This window comes from Psittacula echo (assembly GCF_963264785.1).
Source record: "Psittacula echo genome assembly, chromosome: 2".
Taxonomy (NCBI): Eukaryota; Metazoa; Chordata; class Aves; order Psittaciformes; family Psittacidae; genus Psittacula; species Psittacula echo.
The window spans coordinates 141,167,914-141,193,253 of NC_137737.1; the positions used below are offsets into that span (position 1 = coordinate 141,167,914).

General features: G+C 38.0%; 1 protein-coding gene across 2 annotated transcripts in view; it reads left to right on the forward strand.

Moving 5' to 3' along the window:
- Positions 1 to 25,340, forward strand: part of ZFPM2 (zinc finger protein, FOG family member 2) — a gene marked incomplete at both ends in the record, with an annotated part of 316,731 nt that overhangs the window by 140,528 nt on the left and 150,863 nt on the right. For both annotated transcript variants that reach the window (XM_080639610.1, XM_080639611.1), the window contains one exon: positions 18,558 to 18,676. In XM_080639610.1, coding sequence (XP_080495736.1) covers positions 18,558 to 18,676 — 119 coding nt within the window. The remainder of the gene's footprint in view (positions 1 to 18,557; positions 18,677 to 25,340) is intronic.

Here is a 25,340-nt window from a genome sequence, read left to right on the forward strand (position 1 = left end):
TTTAATTCTCTTCAGCTTCTGCAAATGTTTTACTATTCTGTCCCATAAACGCAAAACCACAAGAGGAACAATGGGACAAGGACAACTGTGAAGAGTCATCCTTGGCTTATTCACTGTACATGCTTTTGTATGGTTAAAAAGACTATGATATAGCAACTGGCAGATTATGACTTCTCTTAGCTTCAAGCAGATAGTGCCAGGAAAGTGAACAGAGACATGATATACTCAGTACGATTTATCATACTGTTTTTCTATGAAGCCTGGAACAGTGGAAGGTTTAGGTTGAAATACTGATCAAATTCACTGTTTTTAGAGAGGGGGCTTTCAGGTTTAGTGGAATGGAGAAAGAATGAAAGAGCTGTTAAGTTGTCAGGAGCTGTAAAGCTGTTGCTATCCTGAACTCCTAGAGAAAAAAAATCCAAACAACCACTTTTTCTGCAAGTAAAACATAACCACTTTCCTCCAGAAAAATTTGGTAAAAAAGCTAAAGTGGAATCCTAATTTGGACAAATATGTTGTGCTTATGAAGTCATTCCAGAGATCTGAAAAATCAAAATGTAGTTTTGAAAGTGTTATTTATTTTAAAATGTCCTCACTTCCAAAACAAATCCCTTGGTTGAAATTGAACTTCAGACAGGCCCACTGTTGTCCTCCATCCCACTTCCATGCCGTGGGAGTGGTCTCGTTGTCAGGGTTGAAATGTTCTGGTGTAGTGAATTTTATGTTTGAAATTACAATTGATTTCCTCTATGTATTTTTTTTTTTTCAGTCCACAGTTTATCACCCTGAAATATTCCAGAGAAAATCACTGTAAAGTTTCATATTCATCATGGCTTTCTTTTTTTGAGAGTTCAGTAACTGTAAAAATTTGCTTTTGCATATTCAAAGATTTGAAAACATGTTTGTATAAAGAAAGTAACTGCAGAGTCATTTCAGATCCCTCGGTTTCAGTGGAAATCGAAAAACTGTTGAGAAGGTGAAGGTGTGATGAGGTAAGCATTCTTTAGGAATAATGCAAAGTTACACTGAACCACCATCTTGAACGTGTAGGGCCTAACTGAAACCTGCTGAGAGCAATTAAAATCTTGATCTTAATTTTCAAAAGTTTTAGATTAACCTCATCTTTATGTGGAATTATAATGGATTTTTTTTTAACCTCAGGCTTACATGCTTCTCTCTTCACACTTCATGTTAAATCTTCTAATAATGCTGGCTTGAATTTGGTTTTCAAGTTCTATTCCTCCATGTGAGAAGTACATTTATAATACAAATAGAAGCTAAGGAATGGTTACCTGAAGGTGGTGTCCTCTTACACAAAATGTTTTTATACTAAATGCCAACTTTTGTCTGATGGAAATATTTAATAATTTGACTCTTAAGTTATTTAAATGAACATCCTTTATTAAATAAAGTTGCAGAAGTGGTTGGTGTGATTGTAATCATTTACTTGAACTACCCATCCTCATAGATCTTTTTTCTGTTGTTCTGTCCACTGTTGTTGATAGTCTTGAAGAACTCTGGATCTGCACTTCTGGGTGCCAGACTATTTTAGGCTCTGTTTCCGAGAAAATACTTAGTGCTATCTGTGGCACATCATTACAATGCATTAAGTTTATCTTTGCTATGCATAGGTAGAGGTTTAATATTGCATGGAATTACTGCGACTACATTCCAGGAGTGGTGCAGCTGTATCTCTAAAGCTGTATGGTCCCAAAAAAATTGGGAAACTCAGTTTCTGTTTCCCCATGAATCCACAAAGTAATGAAATGTATCAGTTCGAAGATGTTATGCGTATGGTGTTTTCGTAATGTATCTGGCATGATAGCTCTGAATCAAACAAATAAATCAAGATGGGTTTTAGCCCTCAGATTTCATGTGCGTAGATGTCTGTAGCTGATCAAGAGCAGTGTGCCAGGAAGCAGGATTCTCACTGTGCCATCTCCCAGTCAATGCAGTCTGTATCCCTTGAACACTAAGAGGAAAACCACAACAAACCAATCCCTCTCTTTCAAGTTCTATCTATACTGGTTGGTATTAATGTGGCAGGAAAACATGTGCCAAAAGAACATTATGATACAGTCATGTTAAACTTGGGAGTAAAGAAAAGTAAGTGAATGAAGGCATAAGCAAAAGGGAAACCTTTACATTAGCCTCTCCAGTTAGAAGTCTTCACTTGAAGTCAAGAATGTGGACTGGCCAACTGCCCTGGGTGCTAATTTAGAAATTTGGAATAGCTAATTCAAAATGTTTGTAATTCTGTCATTGAGAATTGTCTGCTGTTAACATCTCAATATTGTTTTATACAGTAATCATCTGTTTAATCAGATTACAAAAGAAAACACTGGCTGCCTCTCTACCTATGTCCAGAGGAGGTTTTGTAACCCATTCTTACGTGCATCTTGTTCAACATTCAGATTGTCATGTTACTTTGTAACCATGGAGAAGCAGGGAGCGATGCCTGTTGGTCGAATTTAGATTTCTCCGGCTGAGTGCAAACCAATTTTTGAGAAAAATGAGAAAACATTTCTTAATGTAAATTGTACTGTCACTCCCTTATATCATCAGTGCAAAATGGATTTCTTTCCAGATCATCTCCAGTGTATAATTAGCATATTGTTAAAGCATAGGTTTGGAAGTGCAAAACTGCTTGCATTTGTAGTGACTAAAGATAAATGCGGTTACATTAAAGCAACTAATAATCGGTCAAATAGTAAAAGTTAAATATTTTGGATAGAACTGTGGCATTTTCTAGTAACTTTACCACCATTTTATCTTAATATGTTGTTTGCACATTTATTTTTTAATCTGTGTTTTTATTTTAATTTTAATATAATTTTATATATTTAATATAATTTTAATCTATGTTACTATTTAAAACCTGTGTTTTGAATAAGAATGAAATAAAATGTGAATAACCATTGCTTCTAAAATGTTACTGGCCTTCCAAATGGGATGAGTCATTTTCGGAAGAGGATAGCATTTTGAGCCAATCACCAACTCCAGACATACTCTATATGATCCTGGTGCTGTGCTCCTCTTTAACTTAACAAAGAATCTTCTTAACATTATATTCTTACTCATATTCTTCTACTATTTTGGTTTAGGAAAGTGGGGGCTAATTTGACGTATATCATTTGGCAACCAGAGTTTGCTTTCCGTTGCCATTCTCTGAATGGTTTTTATGCTTTAGACCACAGAATTATCCACACTCTATATTGCTCAATAACATTTTAAAAAAACCAGTATGGTTGCTGGTTTGAATTCATTTATCTTGCCTGTGTATTTAGAGCATGTGTAGAATGTAACTTCTCCATCATGTCACAAAAAGTTATTGCACTCTTGGGTTCATGAATTCAAGAAACATGACATAATAGACTGGCAAATATGGCCTTGTGTCTTCAAATGATGATCCAAATCCACCCACTTATCTTGATCTGCCTATATTGTTAACAACATGGGATGTCACACAACAAATTTTTCATTTTAACTGTTCTTTATGTACAGTGCAGCATGGAATTTACTTTTTACTGCCTTTCAGAGGGAAGTATCATACCTCTCAGTGAAATAATGGGTTTGTCAGACAGTGGTATCTTTATTGTGTAGTGCTTTTAAATTCTACACTATTTATACCAAGCTTTCTTGGTATAGGACAGGTGAGATGTGATACCTCTGTTTCTCCATGAGAATAAAGCTTTGTGGATACAGAAGTGTATTGTTGATATGATAATTGTGAGATCTGTGTTGTAGCTTTCAAACAGAATTATTTTGTTCTTCCAAGTGCTCTATGAATGTGCAAAATGTAAACAGCTACTACAAATGACTGACACACCTAAAGCTTCTACTCAGTCTTCATATTGATTTGCGTGTTGCTTCCTACCATAATTATACTCACTACAGAATGTAGACATTGATTTGCTGTTAGAGGTTTTATTACATTTGTTCATGACAAGGAGGAACAGCAGTAATTTTATTGCATGCAGTACTGGTGGTTAGTTGTCAGGAGGTGTCTAAATGGATGATTGTGAAAACAGTCAAAAGAATGATGCATGAATAAAAGTCTTGGGATCAAAGATCCTAAAAATAGGTGACACACTTGTTCTGGAATTACACTGAACAGTGGGCTGCCACTCAAATCGAAATAGTATTAATTGGTCTGAATATTTCTAGCAAGATGACAATAAATTAGAAAAGGAGATCTGTATGCTTCAGTGCCAGGTAAGAAGGGTGTTGTGGAGTGAATGGTTTGTTTTCTGTTATATATAATGTTTTGGAACAATTGAACTCAGTATTTTAAAAGGTACTACTATTTTGTGAGTGTATCTAAGAGATAAAAAGTAGTTTATATGCAAGTATTTTTCTACCTACATATTGTTTATCATAATTATTTCAAGAGTAAAAACATGCAATGGTCGAATTTGGATAAATTCTAAAATTAAATGAAAGCAAAGACCTCAAACTTCAAATACTCTATCTGAAAGTAGTCCTCTGTTTCTTTCTCTCTGTCTTGACTTTTCACTTTATTCAGAGGATATGGGGACTAAGCTTTGTTTAACTATTCTAAAAGATGATACAGAGAACATATCAGAAACATAATCAAAGCCCCCTTGCAAGCCTGCTTGCCAGAGACAAAAGAGATGCAGCATATTTGAAAAGGACATCCCTTTCAGAATGTCAAAATATATTATTTTTTGCTGTGTACATTACAGTATCACCTAGAAGCTGTTTGTTTCTATTGACACAGTTCCTTTTATCCTAGATGCTATACTTTAGAAATAAAAATGTGTGTATATCTATCTATCTATCTATCTATCTATCTATCTATCTGTCACATATATCTATGCATCTGGTTTACATTTTTTACATGTATATCTGTACATGCAAACACAATTACATTTCCCAGTCTGGATTGCTTGCTATCTAAAAAAGACAGGTCAATAAAAGGTGAGAGAAAGGAAGTGTTATTACTTCTACAGTTACAGAGAGATTATGAGTGATTTTGGAGGTCTCATGGGAGGTAGGCTTAGATCGAATTCACCAAGCCCAAATCTTTCAAGTTTATGACTAAAGCATTTGCTGCAGGACTGGCCTTCTATAAAATACGTACGTATCGCCTGTATTTTATAGCTTTTTGGAACGATTTATTGTGATATGTGTGAGAAAGTACTACATGGGAGCTAACAAAGGTTTGAGTTACCTGTTTATAAGAGTTTCTTTGGTACTCCTTCCAAATATCTGTCTGTCTCTCATTTTAGAAAGTAACTTCAAGTATTTTGTGTTGGGTGCCAAACGGAGAAGACAGCAGAAATATAGACATATAGAAAGTACCTAAACATTTTATGGCCATATCTGGTGCAGTGAAAGACTCAGTCTTTCTTGGGAAACAAAATTGTTCACAATTCAGTCTTCATTTAATCTTTTTCTTAGAATGTATCCTTAGCTTATTTCAATTTTAATATTATTTATCTAGTCCAGACAGTGTTCTTGGTATATTTAGGAGCAGGTGAAATGCAGTTCCTGCCTTCTTGGAGTCTTCAGCCTAATTCAGGGACAGTGCCACAAAATGGAGATAACTTAGAAATATCTTCATGTTATTTGAGTTGAGACTTAGAAGTCTGAAAAAAAAAAAATATTTGAGAAGAGAGAAATGTGCGTTTGTTTGAAGAAGGGCAGCTGATTAAAAAGCAAAATTATACATTTTCCTACATTTTATTAAGCTTCTACTCATGATAAAAAGTTTGGACTTACTATTTCTGGAAGAGAACTGCTCCCTGGCTGTTACTTCTGCATCACTTAGCTTTGGCATGCTGTACTATTCTCCTCACGGACAGCTACTATAGAAATCATTCAGTTAGTAGGTATCAGCTCCTGATTGTGGGAGGTTAGGAGCCGGTCTTTGGGAGATTCTGTTTGTGGGCTGGAAGATATCATCCTGTATTATCTATTGACTGTGTAAAGTGTAGCATTTACTGAAGTGTGAGGAGAAGAAATAATAATAACTATATGCAGTAAGAAAGATGTTAGCAACACAGCTATTGCTATGTCTGTCCAGTATGCTGAGGATGTTCACACTGTTGGAAACAGGGTTTTTGTAGAATAAATTAATCCTCTTTGGAGTGTGGTGTTTCTTTGATGAATACAGTCAAAGAGAATGAAAAGTTTATACTTGGGATGGTATCTGATGACTGAGACAAGATATAAATGTGAAAGGACTATCAGGTTCTGAATTGCATTTGATGAGGGTAGGAAACAGCTTTTGGGAATTTGAAGGGGCAGATTAGGCTTGGCTGGCAGATGATCTGTGATCAGTAGAAGACAGCTGGATACCAGGTGTGTGAAGGAGAGCATATATGCCTTACTCCTCTTGTTTTTCTGACATTTAATTCTGGATATTATTGGAGGCAGTCACTGGGATCTTGGATATGACCCGGTACTTGCCATTGAGGAGGAACAGTGAGGCCACAGAAGGCAATAAGGAGAGTGGGGGTGGCAGGTGAACTGGGTAAGGAAGCAGTGATAGAAAGCCAACTTTTATGCTGGGGCCCTGGAATCTGCAGAAGAGTGGTCCAAGGCTTGATTTTGAAACTGCTAAATACGTCATTTGGTATATAAAAGTAGTATTTTTTTTTAATCTAGTTTTTTTTATCCTTTTAAGTTAATGCATTATGTATCTTGTTAATGTACTTTGTTAACTGAGATGAAAACATATGGGGGAAAAACCTGCCTTTCTTCAAGACTCCTTATACAGAAAATTGTCTGTGCCTATCAAAAAGTGTAAGTTAAGTTAAAAAAGTATCTATGTATGTCAAAATGTGAGGCACTGGAACAGGTTGCCCAGAAATGTTGTGAATGCCCCAGCCCTGTAAGCATTTAAGGCCAGGCTGAAGGGGGCTTTGATCAGCCTGGGCTTTTGGAAGGTGTCCCTGTGCATGGCATGGGGGTTGGAACTGTATGATCTTTAAAGTCCCTTCTAACCCAAACCATTTGATGATTCTGTGATTCTAAAATAATAATCATGGTTAAAATAGAAATTTTCTCTTTGCATTGATGCATGTGTTGTTTTTTTTTTTCTTGGGGAGGGAAAGAAGGAGCAGATAGTAGAGGAGTTTTATGCTACTGTATTTAATTTTGTAAACTGCTGATTTTATTAGCAGGAGAATAAAAATGTCAGCCTGCAGCCTTTTCAGTATGATTGTTTCCTATGTACTTAACTATTTTAATTCTATATACCTAATACTCAATAGCAGGCTGTACTTCTTGTATTCCTATAATACATCACCATTTTAGGATAATAAGCCATTGTAAATTGGCATTAGTATTTTTAAACATCATATTATGGGGGCAGTTTTAATGCTTCAAAGACAACTCTGTAGCCCAGATATATTCTGAGTTATAATTCTTTTGATCTCTGTTGACATTGTCTTCTTAATTGCTGTGCTTTGCCAGAAATACTTACCTACTTCTTCAGAACATTAAGTTCTTTGTTTGTATTGTGTGAAGTTGTCAAAAACAGTGATTACAACTGTTACAGAAAGTCAGGGCTCCTGTTGTCGGCACTGACTCACTCTGAGCTTCTTATTAAGGCTGAAATTTACATTAAGGCCGTAGATAATGCAGACTTGTTCTCCATGTACAGAAGTAAAGTCTAGGCTGTGAAGAGTTAGTCTTGCAAGGTCATTCTTGAGAAAGACCGTCTATGTCCTGCTGCAGAACAGGCCTCATGTGACAGCCATGGCTGTTCCTCAGGCTCCACACTCTTATGTCTGTCCAAGGAGTAATGGAGTATTCAAAGGGGAAGGCAGTAAGGCAGAACCCTCTGGGATGTGCTTTACTCACATGATGCCCCTGGAACTTGCTCATATGAAGGTCAAGATCATTCCTTACAGATGGCTACCACAAAACCAATATTCTACTTAAGTCTTATATAAGCCTCAGAGTAGGATTTAGGTAGCACACAGGACTTGTGTTCAATACCTATTTAAGGGTTTATTTTGCTCAAAGTTACAGTCTACCTTATAAATGGGCATCACTATATTGTCTTCAAGCTCCTGGCTATGCTAAGATAGAGCTGCATGTGAAAGCAGTGTGATAGTCTAGACTAAAGCGCTGAAGGAACAAGGGAGGGTACCCTGGTCTGTGTCCAAAACCAGCAGTCAATTCCTTTCTGGCAACAGTGTTAAAAAGCTGTGTTGGTCATTGCTGGTACTTGATCATAGAAGATGTAGATAAGCATATAACTCATGAGTGCTGGAGCAGTGCAGAGCCGTGTGTCTGTTATGCATGGCCATCCCCAGCAAGTGCAAAGAAATGATTAATAGTTATACTACATTTATCTCTATTTATAATAATGTTACTTTTCATATCAATTATAATTATAATGGATGAAACTATATATTGCATGCATGCAGTGGAGCATGGCATTCAATCTCCCTTTGTCCCAGTCTTCCTCTCACCTTCCTAATCTCAACAGTAACTAGATCTTTAGGGGGGTTACGCTAAATACTGATAAATTTCAGTCTTTGTTGAGAATTTTGTCTTTTTCTTGGTACTCGTCTTCTTTCAGAAATTTGTTGCGAACATTGAAAGGAAATAGGGAAATCATGTCAAAGCATCTGCTTCTTTAACAAGACATTTGGGCAGTTTGGCTCACATACTGTGAGCTGGAAATCAGCATCTAAGACTGGTTTCATAGCTCTGAGCATGCTTATCTGATAGAAAGCGAATAACTTCATCTGCTGTTACACAAATGAGAGATGAAAATAGATCCTTCTATCTCTAATCATAGGTACTGTAAAATGAGAAGACACCACAGATTCAGTCACAGATGATCTCACTGCTCTTTCTTTCAGAGTTAAAACCAATACTTTCCAAAACATTTTTGTTCATTTAATATATTTCATGATGTCAATATTAATACGGTGGTCTTCATTTTAAGTTAACATTAGTAGCTTTCTGCATTCACACTGGCTATCTTGATATTCTTTGCTTTTCCAAGTAAAAAAGAAATCCAGCAATACTGAGTAAATGTACCAACGTCTATTAAGTATTTTATTTAAATATCATATACATTTATGCAAATAATAATATAAAAAAGGAAAATGTTAGCATCTTTCAAGCTAAAAGGATTCCAAAAAGTCCTAGGGAAGGATTGGTGTAGGTGATGGTGAAATGTCTAATTTTCTCCCCACAGAATAGTATCTATCTCAGAAGATGCTTCAGTCTGAGTTACATAAACTATGTTTTCAATTGTGTCACCTTTCTATTACTTTACATACAATGCTTCATATACCTCTAACTATATCTGAGCTATATGAAGCAACAAAAAACCAGACAGACTCAGTAGTGAAATGTCTTCGCATATATCGGGGGAAAATCTGCACACAAAGGGACATTTTTCAGAGGCGACTGTTCCTCTGCTGAGGAAAGGAGCATACCCAAGAGTCCAGAAACAGATGATGATCTTATCAAGAAAACCCTTTTCAGTAATATTGTCAGCCTGCTCTTGCCAAGTCTGGCATTTCTGTATCGTGTGTATTTGTGATGGAGAGAGAGGGAGCAAAGCTGTGCAAGCTATGTGTAGGTGGGATAAAGAACCTACTCAACCCACTGGGTCTGCATAGTGTTATAATATAATTTGGAATCATTTTTGCCAGTATGGAGCATCCATGTGAGAATGGAGTTTGCAGTATTCCTCTCTCAGAAAACTGCAGGGAGGGCTCTTCAGCTGCACTTGTTGGGATTTTTTTTTTTTTTTTCCTGTATTTTTGTGAATATTTCTACTCTGGTTTTACCTCAGCACATTCAGGGAGTAACAAACCTCTCAAAACTATGCAGCCAAATGTGCAGAAGGAAAATTATAGAGAAAGACAAGCACATTTTTTTTCTTGTATGAAGAAAACACCTCTGTCTTGAAAAAAGAGGTGTCAGTTTCACTTGCAGTGGGTAGACTAAAAACTAAAAAAAGTTTCTTCTAATTTTGTCACAGAATCAGGATTTTACCATGATTGCTGGGTTTATTTTGCCTCTGTCTGTAGACAAGATGCTGATATGAACAGAGTATTTTTCATATTATATGGAACTTGGCTTTGACACAAGTGAACAGATCTTTGACATTTTTTAGAGCATCTTGAATAAACACTTTTTCTTTCTACTTCTTTCCTCTTCATTTTTTTCTTTAAGCAGGTTTCTGTAAATTCAACAAAGCAGTACAAATAAAAAGTCTATATAGCTGTATATGGGTCTGTTCTACTAAAAAGCTGATCAGGCCCAAGCATCAGTGTTCATTCTGTACTGCTTCCTTTCTGACTTCCAGGGAAAAAACAGTACTTTCTGTAATAGTTCAGCTTAAGCCTTTAATATTATTTAGATGGTGTTCTTGATGGACAATTATTAAGTAGTTTTCCGTGAGCTGTATCTTCAGTAGTTATTCAATTTATGTGCTATTTAACATTTGTTTAATTAATCTCCCTCCCTCCCAGCCCCCCAAAATGTAGAATTTGCATTGTCATTTAAAGTCTATGCAGATATGTTCACCACTGCCAGTTTATGCTTTTCTAACCTGGGATGGGATCTTGCGTTCCTGAATTCTATAGATTACAGGAGTGTAAAGCACTACAGGAATGTATTTTTTTCCACTTTGCATTCATTGTATACAAGCAAATGAAGACTTTACAAACAGAGCACAAACCTGAATTTTTTAAGTATCAGTGCATGCACTTGTTTTGAAACTATGGGTCTCTGAAGACTGTGCTTCTGTACTTGTGACATAGGGCACTTTCACATCACTGCAGTTAACTCCGCATTGCAGTTGAGAGTCTGGGGCAGATTATGTACCTATACCTAAGGTTACATCAACCAGGCTGGATGGAGTACTATGTTGGTATTTTGTGCTCATAGCCAGAGCCCAATGTAAACTAAATAACCAGTAATGAAACTTCAGCTCAGAAAAGTTTTATAGCCTACATCGTGATCTGTCTTGGAGATACAGAATGGGTTTGACCAAATGTCAGGTGTAGTCATATCACTGGGTGCAATGTAGACAAGCTTCAGGTGTTCAGTTTAGCCAGGATGCAGCTGAGCAATGAGTTATTAGAATAACTATATTTTGGTTTATCTTATGAATTAAGCACTCTAACAACACACACACCTTGGCTAAGAAAGGATACTAGCGTTTATATTCTCAGTGTGAATTCCTGTACTTATGTTTCAGGCTTGGAAACATATATGTCTCCTCTCTGTGGCAAAGTTTCTGCATCTATCTTTCTCTTGAATGTCTTCTGTTCCCATTTTTCCAGGCTGTGTCTTTGTATCCTGATTAGACCCAGCTTGAGTCTTCAAATGGCTCCTTCCCTAGACTCCTTCTCCCTTCCCTTGTTTTTTAAACTTGTTTCCACTCACCTCCTTCTGTGGTCTCTTTTTCTGAAAATCTTAGCCTAGTCTTTCCCTATCCTCACTTTCAAAATATTCTTTCCTTCCTTTTATTGTCTGTTGTAGGACAGTGCTGTTGCAGATAAGGAGAATACCTGCACTCTCTGCCATTTGCAGTACTAGCAGCAGGTAGGAGAGATAAAGAAACTCTGCTTCTGACTTTTGGGGCTCTAAAGGAAGGTGGGGAGCAGCAAGATTTCTGTTACAGAAAATCGAGAAGCCTGTTCATTTGTCATCCTTACCTAAAGTGCACATTCCCTGTGGGAACATTGGCAAGAGGGGGCAACATTAGGCAGCTTGGTTAGGAATGAAGCAGTGTGTGATGGCTTCTCCTGCATTGTTTGCTACCAAGACCTGCTTCTAAGTGTAGTCAAAGGAGACCGGTAGCTTAGAGCAGTCAATACCTGTGGGTTATACTTGTGTCTACTTGTCTCATAGCCATTGTGCTAAGAGGTCTGATTGACCCTACTCCTAAAGAGGGGTGGGACCAGAGAGGATCTGGGTTAGGAGGAGGAGTTACTTGGGGATGACAGAGAAATGACGAAGGCTGCTCTGTTCAAAAACTGTCCATGCCATCAGTTTCTTCTGGATAACGTGAACTCTGGCTGTGCCCAGAACCCTGTGAATGCAGTTTTCATTGCAAAGCAAGTTATAAAATTTCTGTTGAAGATTGATTGAAATTTAGTCCATTACTGTTTGGACTTCAGTGTGAATTCATCTCATATGTACACATGTCTTTCTAGTAAGATAACTCTAGTTCTTGTATCCCACAGCAGACTTGCAGTGCTGCAGAACAGATTGTACCCTGACACTCTCCAGACCTTACTCCAGAGTCAGCGCACTGCAGAGCATGTGCAGTGCTTTCCATTGTGGAGATGTGAGAATTAGGTAACACAAGGTATTAAATCCCTGACAGACAAACATGGTAAGGTGAGATGGTTGGCCATTTTCAGAAATCGTTTGCAGTGACGGTTGTGAGACACTGGAACAGGTTATCCATAGAGGTGGTATGCGGCCCATCCCTGGAAACGTTCAAGGCCAGGTTGGATGGGGTTCTGAGCAACCTCATCTAGTTGCTGCAGACTCTCAGTTACTTGTTTCAGAATTTTTGACTGTCAGATGAGCCTTGTGGAATGGGGGTGTTTCTGTTTTGCCACTTCTATTATGTTATCTTTTCCAGTCCAATTACAAGCTAATTCAAAGCTCTTTGTGTTAGGCTAATAGCTTCTGATTCAGTCCTGTCTGCCAGTACCATTTTGAGCACTTTTTGTACCATCTTCCAGTCCCCCTACTACTTACCTATGAAGAACATTTTTTTTTTCTCTGAGTAGAGGCTCATCATAGGCAAATCATTAACGGAACATCAGAAAGATCCCATCTGTTAGAGTTGCATATGGCTAAGATCACAATTATCGAAAGTCCTTTTTTTTTTCCATGCTTATCCGCACAATAAATGTAGTTGTCAGCAGGATAAGTTCACGCATCGGATAAGGTCACAATTTCATTTAGTGACAACTTCCAACAGCGTGAACTTACAAGGTTCGATTTATTAAAGAGTCAGACAGGATAAGATCACTGCATGGCCAGCCTGATTTATCAGGGTTTGACTGGAGTACTTGAATAGAGAATGTCGTATTTCAAGTTTATGTTCAAAACTGTAGTTTAGTGTGTGTTATGTCTCAGACTTGAAAATTGAGGGAAGAGAATTTGGAGGAGGTATCTCATAATGCAGTTTATGTCTGCCAAGCAAGTGTATGAGCATTTAATATTGGAGCTACCTTGCTAAGAGTCACAGAAGTGGAAATGGGATAGTTCTCTGCTATCTGGGAACTGCTGTGTGCAGTTTGTTATAATGGAGGTAATCACCAGTCAAGTATTAATTGGAGATTATTCCTCTGCATAGGCAGATCTTGGGCTCTGGGCTTAAGTGGGTAGCACTTAAGAACTTCTGAGAGTGTTTTTAACAAGCTTACCCTGACTTCAGACCAGTCCTTGTTTGAAACGACTACAGCCTTGTTTGAAAATACAGTTTCTCTGCCATGCAGAAATATTCATTAGAGAGCCAGGTGGCTGTGTGCTGGAAATATGCAAAGAAGGAGCCGTTTGCTAGTGGAAATTTAGGTAGAGGCCCATGATGTCAGATAACCAATCACCAATTATAGCAGAGGAAGAGTTTATTCAGTCTTTTTAACTGACTCCACTTAGAAAAGTATTCCTGATTAAAGAAGACCTCAAACAACGGAAGCCTACTGCTGGAACTATCGATGACTGGCTTAGAAATATTAAACATAAATTTGGATGCACATATTTCTGAATGAAGTAGTTCACTTTTTCTCCCGCAAAATGCTGTTCATCATTCACCTTCAGATATACACTTCTTTGTTTCTTATTCCAGAATGTGGGTAGGTTGATGAAAGCTGGTATTATCTTGTTCAGGAATACTGTGAATAGTTAAACTCTTCTGGTGTTTGACTGTGGTCAAATCCTGTTAAGGGCCAAAAGCTGTTGTTAGGTTCCTGTGTAGACTACATGTTTTATGCAGTTCTTTTTAATTATTCTCATTTTTCTGTAGAAGACAAAGCTAAACTGACCTCTCTGCCTTCAATTTTATGCAAGCCCTATGTAGCATCCCTGAAACAATATGGGTATGTAAGAAAAGAATCCTAAATAGAGTCCTTTCATGCTGGTTTTGTATCCACCAAGGTGGCCTAATATCTTAAAAGCCATGGGATGTTTTGTAGCTGTACTAGTGAGTCATGACTTGGGGCTTCTTTTACAGTGCAGCTATCATAAGTCTTTGAGTAATCACAGACTTTAAAAGTATGCTACATCAACAAGATAAGAGAAAAAGCCCACAGCACTAACAGCATTATCTTTTACCAAAATTGATTAGCCCATACTATGTGTCTCAAATATTTTGTATAAACTTACTCAGCAAGCTGGAAATAAGTGTGTTCCTGAAGAACAAGCTGGAAAAAAACCCCAAACTTGCTCTATAGCAAGGAAAAGGAAAGTAAATATCACTAAATGGAATGTCTCTTAAATAAATCTCTTTTTACCTAACTTGCATAAACTAAGCATCATTTCCTCTCTACTTATATTTCCTAGTGCTGCTTCTATTATGATTCTGTCCTTTCCAACCAGACAGTTTAGAAGTCTGGGATGAAAACAGCAAAATGCAACTGCTTCTTGACTTTGCCATAGGGATGATGAATATATCACATACTTTATCACAGGGGTGTGAATGAATTCTGTATATTGTAATTTACTGTTACATGAAGAAATATTATGTTCAGTACTGAGGTGGTCTGTTGCAGTTGCTGATCACCAGAAACTCTTAACAGTGTTTGGCACAGAATTTTCTGCTTTCATTAGGCTGGGGCACAGATTAAAGGAAGCTGCAGGAGTGTTTCATCCTTTCTTTCCTTTTCTCCCTGCTCGTTGGGATATCCATGGACAAGCATCTGTGAAGAGTCAGTACCAACTGAGCCTTTATGCTTCTTACTGCCAGTGGTGATACTGCAATGAAATCTCAGATCCTCTTCCTTTTCCTGATGTAATCTGTGAAGATGCTGAGCAGTAGTGCAGGGGATACTAGCTGCGGAGAGCGCTTCTGACTTACAGCTGAACTTCTAAGGCTGAAGGCAAAAATCTTGTCTCACTGACATATTGCTCAAACTCTTTTAATTAAGAGTCACAGGGTGAGGTTCTCTTTTTTCCAGAAAACTCCCTTGAGGTCACACATTGCTGGGGGCCATAGGTATGGCACCACTTAACCCAGCGTCCTTGTGGGAAGCAGGCAGTGAGCAGGGGGACAGCCCTGTTCTCATCAGCGGAGGGCTGGGCCCCTCTGTTGCTGCAGTTTTGGTATAGCATTCACCAAATAGGACATTTCAGAGGACCGAAATGTAAATGAATGCAGAAAAAGTTGGAGGCTTCTTACTCTGGGGTCAGGGGAATTCAGGAGAGGATTTTTAATAGTGACATTTGTAATCTTCTTGTGCAACTCTTGTATCAGCCCCTGGTCTTCCTGCTTAGGGCAGACAAAGGAACATATACAGGGATTTTACAAAAGATGCAGACTCTGGTATTGAAAAAAAATAACTCTTAGCAGATGCTGCAGACCCTGATGTGGAGTGTTGGGGTTTTTTTAACTTTCAGTGTTAATTTTTACCCCCAAATAAACAAATATTTTCAGTGGGAAAAAAGAAAAAAATAATATTTGCCAAGGATCAAATTGTAATGTGCTGCACCTTGTACAAGTGCAGCCAAAATGTCTCTGTTTGCCCAAACATAGAAGCAGATTATCATTCCCAACTGTAAAATTCACCCATAGCATTAAAATGGCTACTGGTCATCATGACCAGAGAGAAATGTATCTTTCTTTAGAGAACTATGATCAAGGGATACAGGCAGATTATGTAGCAAAATGTTTTGTAACCTTGTCTGCAATCTGCTCCTCTGTCATGGTGTTCTGAACGGTGGGGGAAATACAGCCACTTCAGTAGAATTCAGCATGATGTTACCCCATCTGTAGTTCAGTGTATTCATGCATGTTGAAATGTATTGCCCAAACTGCATCTTGGGACCATAGAAAAAGAAAGAATAAAGGAGAGAAATAATCTATATTAATATATTTGATGATCAACTAGAGGAAATTAAAAACAGTTATGGAAAATAATTGCTTGGTTTTATGTTTGTCTCAAACGTGAAATACTTACTAGGTATAAGATTCATGTTATTAATTTTATTTGAAATATAAAGTGCAGTGATGTGTACCTTAAAACTTAGGTAGGTTTTTTGGTATCACTGAATGATCTGCCCTAAGTTTGTCGTTCTTAATCCATTAAAAGACAGGCCTGCTTGTAAATCCACAGGTACAGATAAGGAGTCACTGTTTGACTGTGTCTGAACCCTTTTCAAATGAAAAATGTCAGCGGCAGAAAGGGAGGCTGAATTATTTTTTAAAAGGGTTTTCAAAGATTCTCATGATTCCTCTGGTATCAGTTAAATGTGACATGTCCACAGACATGGCTGGTTTTTAGTGCGTAAAAGCAAGCAAATGCTACAGTTTTCATCTCTGTGTAGAGAAGATGCTGCAGTATATGTCTAAGTGATCAGCATGTTACCTTGCAATACCAGAAAGATTTCTGTCTTCCATAATTAACATAGAAAGAGATTTTTTTAGAGTTAATACAACTTGCAACAATGTGACCGTGAGAAGGAGAAAAGCTTGCCTTTTCCCCCCTTCTCCTCCTGTTTGGGGGCACATATATTACATGTGTAAATTAGATACAATTAATCCATAAGTTTTTTGGCTCACACACTGCCTTTTAAAATATCATAGCACTGTCATGAAGAGGACTCACCCGCATACATAGAAGCTTTTGTAACCTGATACAACTCTTATTTCCTAGATTTGTTCCAGTTTGCAGGAAGGATCTGATGCACAATTTTACGTAGTTTTGTAATCTGTAACACTCAGAGGTGAAATTTAGATTTCTGTGCTTGAAAATGGAACCTGGAGCCAAGTCTTCTCTTTGGAAAACAGTCGAGATTAACCCCTGCGGACAAGGAAGAACTTTGCAGCCTGGCTGCAACATAAATCCAGGCATCCATGGGAATGGTTAGCTTGGGGAAGTCTCTGAGGGCTGCCTGTAAGCCAGGAGGAGTTACTCACTTCCTCTGGCCCAAGGTTCATTTCACAGTGGCTGCCAGTTCTAAATCTGGGGCGAGGTGACTTTTTGCACAGTGGGACTTTACCCTGTTTGTGGAAAAGCACCATCCTGATTTGGGGTAAAGTTGTTGATGAGGGACATGCTCATGCAAAAGGCAGGAATTGCTGTTGCATCTGGTTCGTATGGAAAGGGAGAAACAGGCTTTACCAGGCAGGGAAAACAGGTTCAGGAGAAATCATGGCTACAGCAAAGGTGAACTCTTGTCACTTGTGAGAATAGCGAATTCTCTGCCTACCTTGAGCAACGCCAAAGCTTGGAAGTGCAGCAGCATGTAAAAAATCAATCTAAGAAGAAAAGCACAGATCAGCCTCTCTTCCTTATTCCATTTTATCCCTCTTAAAGTCTAAGACCAGAATTTCTTTGCATTGTTTTAGAAAAGAATGTTAGAAATTATATATATAAACATAACTGTTGCTCCATTTTTCACTGGAACATTTGTTCATAGAAAAATAGGGTTATTGAAGAGACGGTTTTCAAAGAAGGAGGCTGTCCAGACTATATTTTAATCCTGAAATGAAGTGAAAAAAATGTTGGGGAGAAAGGTGGTGACTGGATTTTATTTTTCCTTCCACAGTAATGATCAATTGTGTATTTTTTCTCTTTTCACTGGAAAAAAAAACCCAGAAAAGTTAAATGAGCAAAAGTAATAATTTTACTTTTAGGTGTTCATTGTGAAGTCTTTACTTGCAAAATAAAATTTGCTTATAAAAAAAAATGACAAATTAGTACACTCTAAAAAAAAAAAAAAAAAAAAAAATCACTATACTACCTTTCCACTGCTTTTACAGATTTTGTGTTAAAGCCTAAAGGTAGAGATTGTAAATTATTTTGGGTCTAATTCTGAAATGTTACTGGCTGTAAAACTTCACTCAGTTCAAAATCCAGTTTTTAATTGTAGGAAATGTAATTTCTTCAAAATTAGAAGAGTTGTGGATTTCTATCACTGCACGGTATTTCTCTTAAAATTTTTAGTAGCTGAATGCTTCAGAATTTGGTCTTGTGCAGCAAAATGCATCAAGGAGGTTAATGCACCAGGTGTGGCTGCTAGTGCGCTCTCTCTTTTCAGCTGTCATCCCCCCCACGTCAGCATTTCTTTAGAACTTTTATGAATCCACTATTATGAATAAAAATACCTTCAAACTCTAATGCGTGTGAAAAGATGCAAGAAAGGAATGGGACTTTCTAAACGAAATTTGAATATAATTGTAATGGAAAAAGGTTTATTTTTCTTTTGCAGGATGACAAGATCAGTTGTTTTTCAGACAAGCATAATTAATTCTCATTATATGGGTCCTCAGAACATTGTGTGTATAAAGCTAACACAAAAGCAGAGGTGGTTGTTGTCAAGGCACAAGTGAAAGTACTCTCAACACTGCTTGTTTTCTTTGTTTGCAGGAGAGTTGGAGGTGGTCCAGAAAGACGGGGAGCGCAAGATTCAGAGCCGGCAGCAGCTTCCGGTTGGAACAACATGGGGGCCTTTTGCTGGGAAGATGGATCTGAATAATAACACCTTGGTACGTAGATGCTCCAAGGCGCTTTGCTTCGTTATATTGTGTGTTGCTCTTTAGGGAATAGCCTGAATTACTGCTCAGCCAGAGCATTTGAAAACAGGCATTGTTAGCTTTAATGGACAGTGGTACTTGGCTGTTTTCCAATTAGTTCATCTATGGCAACCATCCACGTAAAGTTATTTGGAGCACAGGTTAATAGTATTTAACTTGTTATTTTACAGAAGGGAAATGTCACTTCCTTGTTTGGTGAACCAGGCTGTTCCATTTCAGTACTAAGAGCTGATTTTTAGTGGCTTTTTAAATTTTTCACAGCATTACTTGCTGACTAATTTATTTATACTAATGTATAGAATGTATAGAATGTATAGAAAACAAATAGCTGCATTATTTTAGGATAAAATTCCTCAAATTTGCCATAATGTTAAATGTTACGGGACATAGCAAGATCTTGCATCAGATTAAAAGTATTTTGAAAGACAAGAAAAGGCACCTGTCATATAATATATTCTCAATTAGCCTTGTTTTTTATTCTGATTGCAGAAAGTATGTGGACCATATTCAAGATATTGCTTTGCTGGTTTCAGTTCAGTGCATTGAAAATCATGTCATTCCTCAGTCTTCATTTCATTTTGTATTGGTTTTGAGCTTTAATATTATTTGTGTGTAGTTCAGACTAATTTTCTGAGAATAGCTGAAAGGTGACCCTGTATTGGGAAAGAAAAAAAAAGGCAATAAATATATGTAGAGGAAGGGTTTAGACAATCTTGGAACATGCATTGCCCTGTGGGATACTTCTGAAGAACCATTATCTTCAGCTGGATCACTGTTTGCTATTACAGACTTTGCAGGAACATATTAGCATGAAGACTTGTGGAACTGTTTCATAGAAGCATATCATCACATACATTTGGGGTACATATATCTGTGCTGTAAATGGAGAAGCTGAACTTCCCAATATTGGGGGTATTGTGTTACCCTCAGAGGACCTGAAGAGAGTGAGAAATACTGAATTGCTGAACTACCATCTGGGACAGTGTAACAGAGGGGTTATGTGGACATAGGAGGAAATGGGGGAAATTGATAGTCTTTAACTCTTTCCTGAAGAAGCTACACCTATATAATGAAGTTCACTTTCTAAGGGCTTGCTGGATAATATGCATGTTACTTTCTGTAAATATGCATATTACAATTGTCGTGAAGCATTATTATGTTACAAGTACATAGTAGCCACTTAAGATCTTGATATTTTGTAGACTGTTTAGCATAATTTATTAATAAAAAGGTGCTAACAAGACTTTACAATAAGTGGCATGGAAACTGTCTAAGTTTCCTAGAGTTCAGTATTCCCAACCCAGATTAGATTTCCTGAGCAGGCACCTGAATAAAGGATGGATTTTCAGAAGTACTCAAAGCACCTTATTGTTAGAAAGGGAAAATGGACAATTTTACTGTCTGTCTCCAGTTTCTTCACCCATTTCATTTTTATTTCTTCCTCTACTTTATTCTTGTAGTAGAATTCTCAAAATGTTTTTTTTTCAGAAAGCATCATTTGCAACAACTACGTATAATTCAAATAATTTTCTAAGATTCCTCTGTGACTACTTTCATCAAATTTCATGCAACAGAAACCTTACTCATGGTGTAGCTTAAAGTCAGTCTATGTAATACCTTAGGAAAAATGCTACCTTTGTTTTTTCTCCATTGCTCTGTCCACTTGTACCACTTCCTCAGGTATGTAAGACTTGAAGATAGTAAATTTGAGTATGGGAGATTATGGTGATTGACCCTTCACTACAAAAAGTTATCATCAGATATTCTTAGGATGAATTTGCAATGTGTCAGCAGTTGATCGTATTGTTTAATTTTTGTTTTCTGAGGGAGACATAGAGAAACCACAATCCTTCTAGCAGGAGTTTGTTTCTCCTTTGGTAGTTCAGGCATGTATTAAGATGCTATTACATTGTAAATTTGGGCAAATACCACTTTTGTTGTAACAAAAACATTTAGATACTTTGGTTTTAATAAACTTGTAAACAAGCAGTAAGCAGAGCTGCCTTTTTAGTCTCACAATTGTAATAGGATGGAGTAACTTTCTCAACCTACTTCAGAGAGATGTAGGATGAAAACATTCATGACTTTTTTTCTCCCAAAACAGGTAAAATAGTAATTTGTTTCTTGTCAAATTAAAAACCATAAAGCCTATTCTTGCTAACACTTGAAAGATTTTACTTTTGTTTTGCCTGCTAGTATAAATACATTTGGAAGTCTAAAAAAGTTCTTGTAAGCAGAATTGTAGTTGCCAGCAATATTGTTTTGTCCTCTGAGCTACTCCATCCTTTGAGACACTCAAAACTGAACTGCATATGATCTTGAGCAATCTGAGTTAACTTCGAAGTTGGACCTGACTTTGAAGTTTGCCCTGCTTTGAGCCGGAGTTTGGGCTGGATGACCTCCAGAGGTCCCTTCCAACCTGAATTATTCTGTGATCATAAGTATTGTTTCTTTTTCCCAAATATCAGATGTTTCCTGTAATCCTACATTTGTTACTTTAAAATGCTTTGTGAAGAAATACAAACCTTCTGATAGAACTTCAGTTTACTTTTCAAGCAACACAAACCCAGTGCCTGCTTCTACATATATTTCTTTTTCTTGAGCTGATTCTGGTTTATATATTATTTTTCAGTTTGCTTGACACATTTGATTAGTTTTCTCACTAGCATGCGTGCTTTCTGTTGTTCATAAGGGGAGTTATGTTTGTTTACTTAAGTTATTTATATCTGGTATGGAAAGCTCATCTGAATAAAGCCTCACCTCCCTAGAATTCAATGACACACATCAGTGTTCATCTCAGCAGATGACAGCATGTTTAGTTAATTTCTGAACAAAAGCCTCAAACATTGCACTGTTGCAGACATCAAATAATTTTTTTTGGAGAAGCACTGTAACGTGAATTTTTAGTATAGAAAGGAAAGGAAAGAAAAATTCAGGGAACTTCAGGTGAGTAAATGCCACAATTTCTGCAGCTGGTCTCTTTATGTTTGTGGCTGACTACAAGTATCTTACCTGACTTACTGTTTAGTGTTAGCAATGGAACATTGCCACACAGGACTTACTATCCAGCTATAACAGTTACAGCCTACTTACTACCCTTATACTCTGCACTGGATAAACCTGTACATGTAATATCCTGTTGAAGTGCTTCTTTTTTCTAGCAATGTTGTGTTGCTGACTACAGTTTCACTGCTGTTGGCTCAGGAGACGGCGCAAGCTAATTAATTCAGCACGATAATTAATTGAGTCACTGTGCCAGATGTCAAATGCTTTTTAGATCTTTCAAGTTTCTGTGCTGAAGTCCATTGAGAATATACATCTCAGAGTGGTGGAAGGTTGGGTACCTTGAACAAAAATGATTTAAGTGCTGTTGGCAATTGCAATAGAAATAGTGGCTCGTGACTTCATCAGCTGTACTGCAGCACTGTCAGGAGAGGAGCATGACCAGCAGGTCGAAGGAGGTGATCCTGCCCCTCTACTCTGCTCTTGTGAGACCTCACTTGGAGTATTGTGTGCAGGTCTGGTGTCCTCAACATAAAAAGGACATGAAACTGTTGGAACAAGTCCAGAGGAGGGCCACGAGGATGATCAGGGGACTGGAGCACCTCCTGTATGAAGACAGGCTGAGGAAGTTTGGGCTGTTCAGCCTGGAGAAGAGAAGGCTGCGTGGAGACCTCATAGCAGCCTTCCAGTATCTGAAGGGGGCCTACAAGGATGCTGGGGATGGACTATTCATGAGGGACTGTAGTGACAGGACAAGGGGTAACGGGTTCAAACTTAAACAGGGGAAGTTTAGATAGGATCTAAGGAAGAAATTCTTTACTGAGAGGGTGGTGAGGCACTGGAATGGGTTGCCCAGGGAGGTTGTGAATGCTCCATCCTTGGCGGTGTTGTATGGTTGGATGAGGCATTGGGTGGCATGGTTTAGTGTGAGGTGTCCCTGCCCATGGCAGGGGAGTTGGAACTAGATGATCTTAAGGTCCTTTCCAACCCTAACTATTCTATGATTCTATGTGGTAGAGCAAGGTTCGTATCAGGATTGCAGAATAGTAAAACTCTAATGTACACTTGGAGTAGATCAATGACTAATAAAGATCTTAATTTTTTTCATCTAGGAGTTAGCCAAACCTCATGAATTGCAGAGTGATCAAAACCCCTTATGAAACAATGCCCTCCATCACATTACTGTCACTTTTGATGAAACAATCTGCATGCAGCCACCAGAAGTTTTAAGAACATTGTTTTTAACAACAAGAAGTCAGTCACGGATCTTAAGACTTGTCTAGGCATTCAATTACTATTTCAATCTGAACTTAAGAACTCCTTACATAATTATTAAATATTTGTAGTTATCTGTTTAGATACCTTTATTATATTTGGAGTGGTAGATCTCCTACTTATATACTTTTAATGATCTCTTCCAGTAATTTTGCCAAGCTGGCAAAATTCTCCTGCGCTCAGCTGTGTGTAGAGTTTTATCCATGTGCACAACTGTGCTTAGAGCTTGCTGCCTTTCATTTCCTTCCGTTTCTTCCACTCAGCTGTTCCCATAACAGTTGATAGTCCCAAGAAAAGTAGAGTAGTTTTTTTCAAGCCTCAGAGGTATGCTTCTAAAATAGGAGCTTGTTCTCATGTTTTACAGTAAAAAGAGATCACCTACGTGTTTCCAGATCTCGCTGAAATTTAATATAATCTTGCAGTTTTGACAAACAGCCATATGAAGAGTTTTGCACAATACTGGTTTCTATCTACAGTTGGTGAGAACTCAGCTCTACAAGGAAGGTAACACGATTTAATCACTAGTTTTACCAGGAATCACAGAAAATTCAGTACTTTATGGGTACCTACAGGTAGACAGGGATATATTTCTTCACGTGAAACTCCTAGCTTGTGATGCCTATAACAAAAAAGTGGATTTACGCAAATGTCAAATCTAATGTGAACAGGTAGGTGAGAAGAGCAGAAGACCCTTCTAGGCTGGTCATGCAGACCACTGGAAAAGTATCTGCTCTATGTAAGCAGCTGTAAATTTGAGGCACTATCAGTCTATACAAGATAAAGCTGTTTGCTTGCCTTTTCCTGGCTGTAAATATTTTCCCTGTTTGAGGGGAAAACTTGGTGGGAATGAGGCCCTTGGAGACAAAAGCAGCACAGAACCATGTAACCCACGATGGACGTTGAGCAGTGACTCATGCCATCGCACCGGTCATCATGTGCAGGCATTCTGAAAGGCCGTTTCACTTCACTGCCACCATCTAGTTTCGGTGTTAATCTGTGCCCATGGCAGGGTTTGTGACGGAAAACAATAAGCAGCTGGATCCTGCCCCTGTTCTCACTGTCTTGTTGCAGGGAGGAGTGCACGGGGCAGGTCTGCATCAGCCTGATAAGGGAAAGAGGATTCAGTGTGGCTGTGAAGGGAATCTGCAGGAGGAAAGTGTGCAGGGTTGGGCTGGACGAGCAGTGGGATACAGCAGAGACTCTTTAATGGGATCTGGGAGGTTCAGCGCCAAAGTGACGCTTGTTTCATATGTAGGCATGAAACTGGCTGGCTGGGTAGTGTGTGAGTGACTGAGGAGCAAAGGTTCAAAATGCAGTTAAGCTACTCACTAATCTGTGGCTGATCACTTCGTGTCAAAACCTCCTATCTGTAGTATCCAGCAACTTTTAATCTCCAGAGTTGTAGTGCAAGGGTTTTCTGGGCACTTTGGTTGGAGTTGCTGTATGGCCAGAGAGACAGCTGGTAGTCTGCCTAGTCAGGCTGTAGTCAGGCTGCAGTCTCTGGCTGTCTTGTTCAAACATGGAAAGGGATAAGGCAGTTTCTTTATTATCTTTAGTTATTTACCTGTAAATGGGGAATTTGGCTCTTATTTGCACAGAGCCAATTTTATATGTAATTACCAAAAATAGTGTATTGAGTAACGCACATTGATTCTAATCTTTGTTATACTGCGTTTATACTTTTGAGTACCTTGGGTGACTACAAAAGAATTTCTAATTTTTGCTGCTGTTACAGTTAGTTTCTTCATGTTTAAAGCTAGTTTAAAAGAGCACATCCTTCTGTTCCAAACACAAGCAGATGTTAATGTAACAGCACTTCTGGACAGCACATTGTGTCACACAGCAAGTGTTAGGGTTGGCCACTTCATATAAACTGAAACATTAAAAAAATGGAGATATCTTGACATGATGTGAACATCCACATGGCCATCCACAGTGGTCCTGGAGAACACATCACCTCACATTGCTTCACCTTTTATAACGTGCTCTCACATTTGTACAGACGCGTAGTTGAGGAAAATGAAGTAGAACTTTTTTTGAAACTTTTGTGCATAATTGTAGTTTAGAAATATTTCTGCTTCTTTCTTCACACTTACACAACAGAGTTAATTTAAGACGTAGCAAATATGATAGCAAGATGTAGTAACCATCTAAATAAACGCCCTGTTTTGAAAAATGCTGGAAGTGTTTTTTTCCCAGCTTGTGGAAGTAGTTTCCAGAACGCAAACAGGTGGTAAAGCAACATGGCCAATGGAAAAAAAGAGGAAGGAGCACATTGATGGTATGCCTCTGTCTAAATGCTATTAGTACACTGGTATTAGTACTGCATACTATTGCC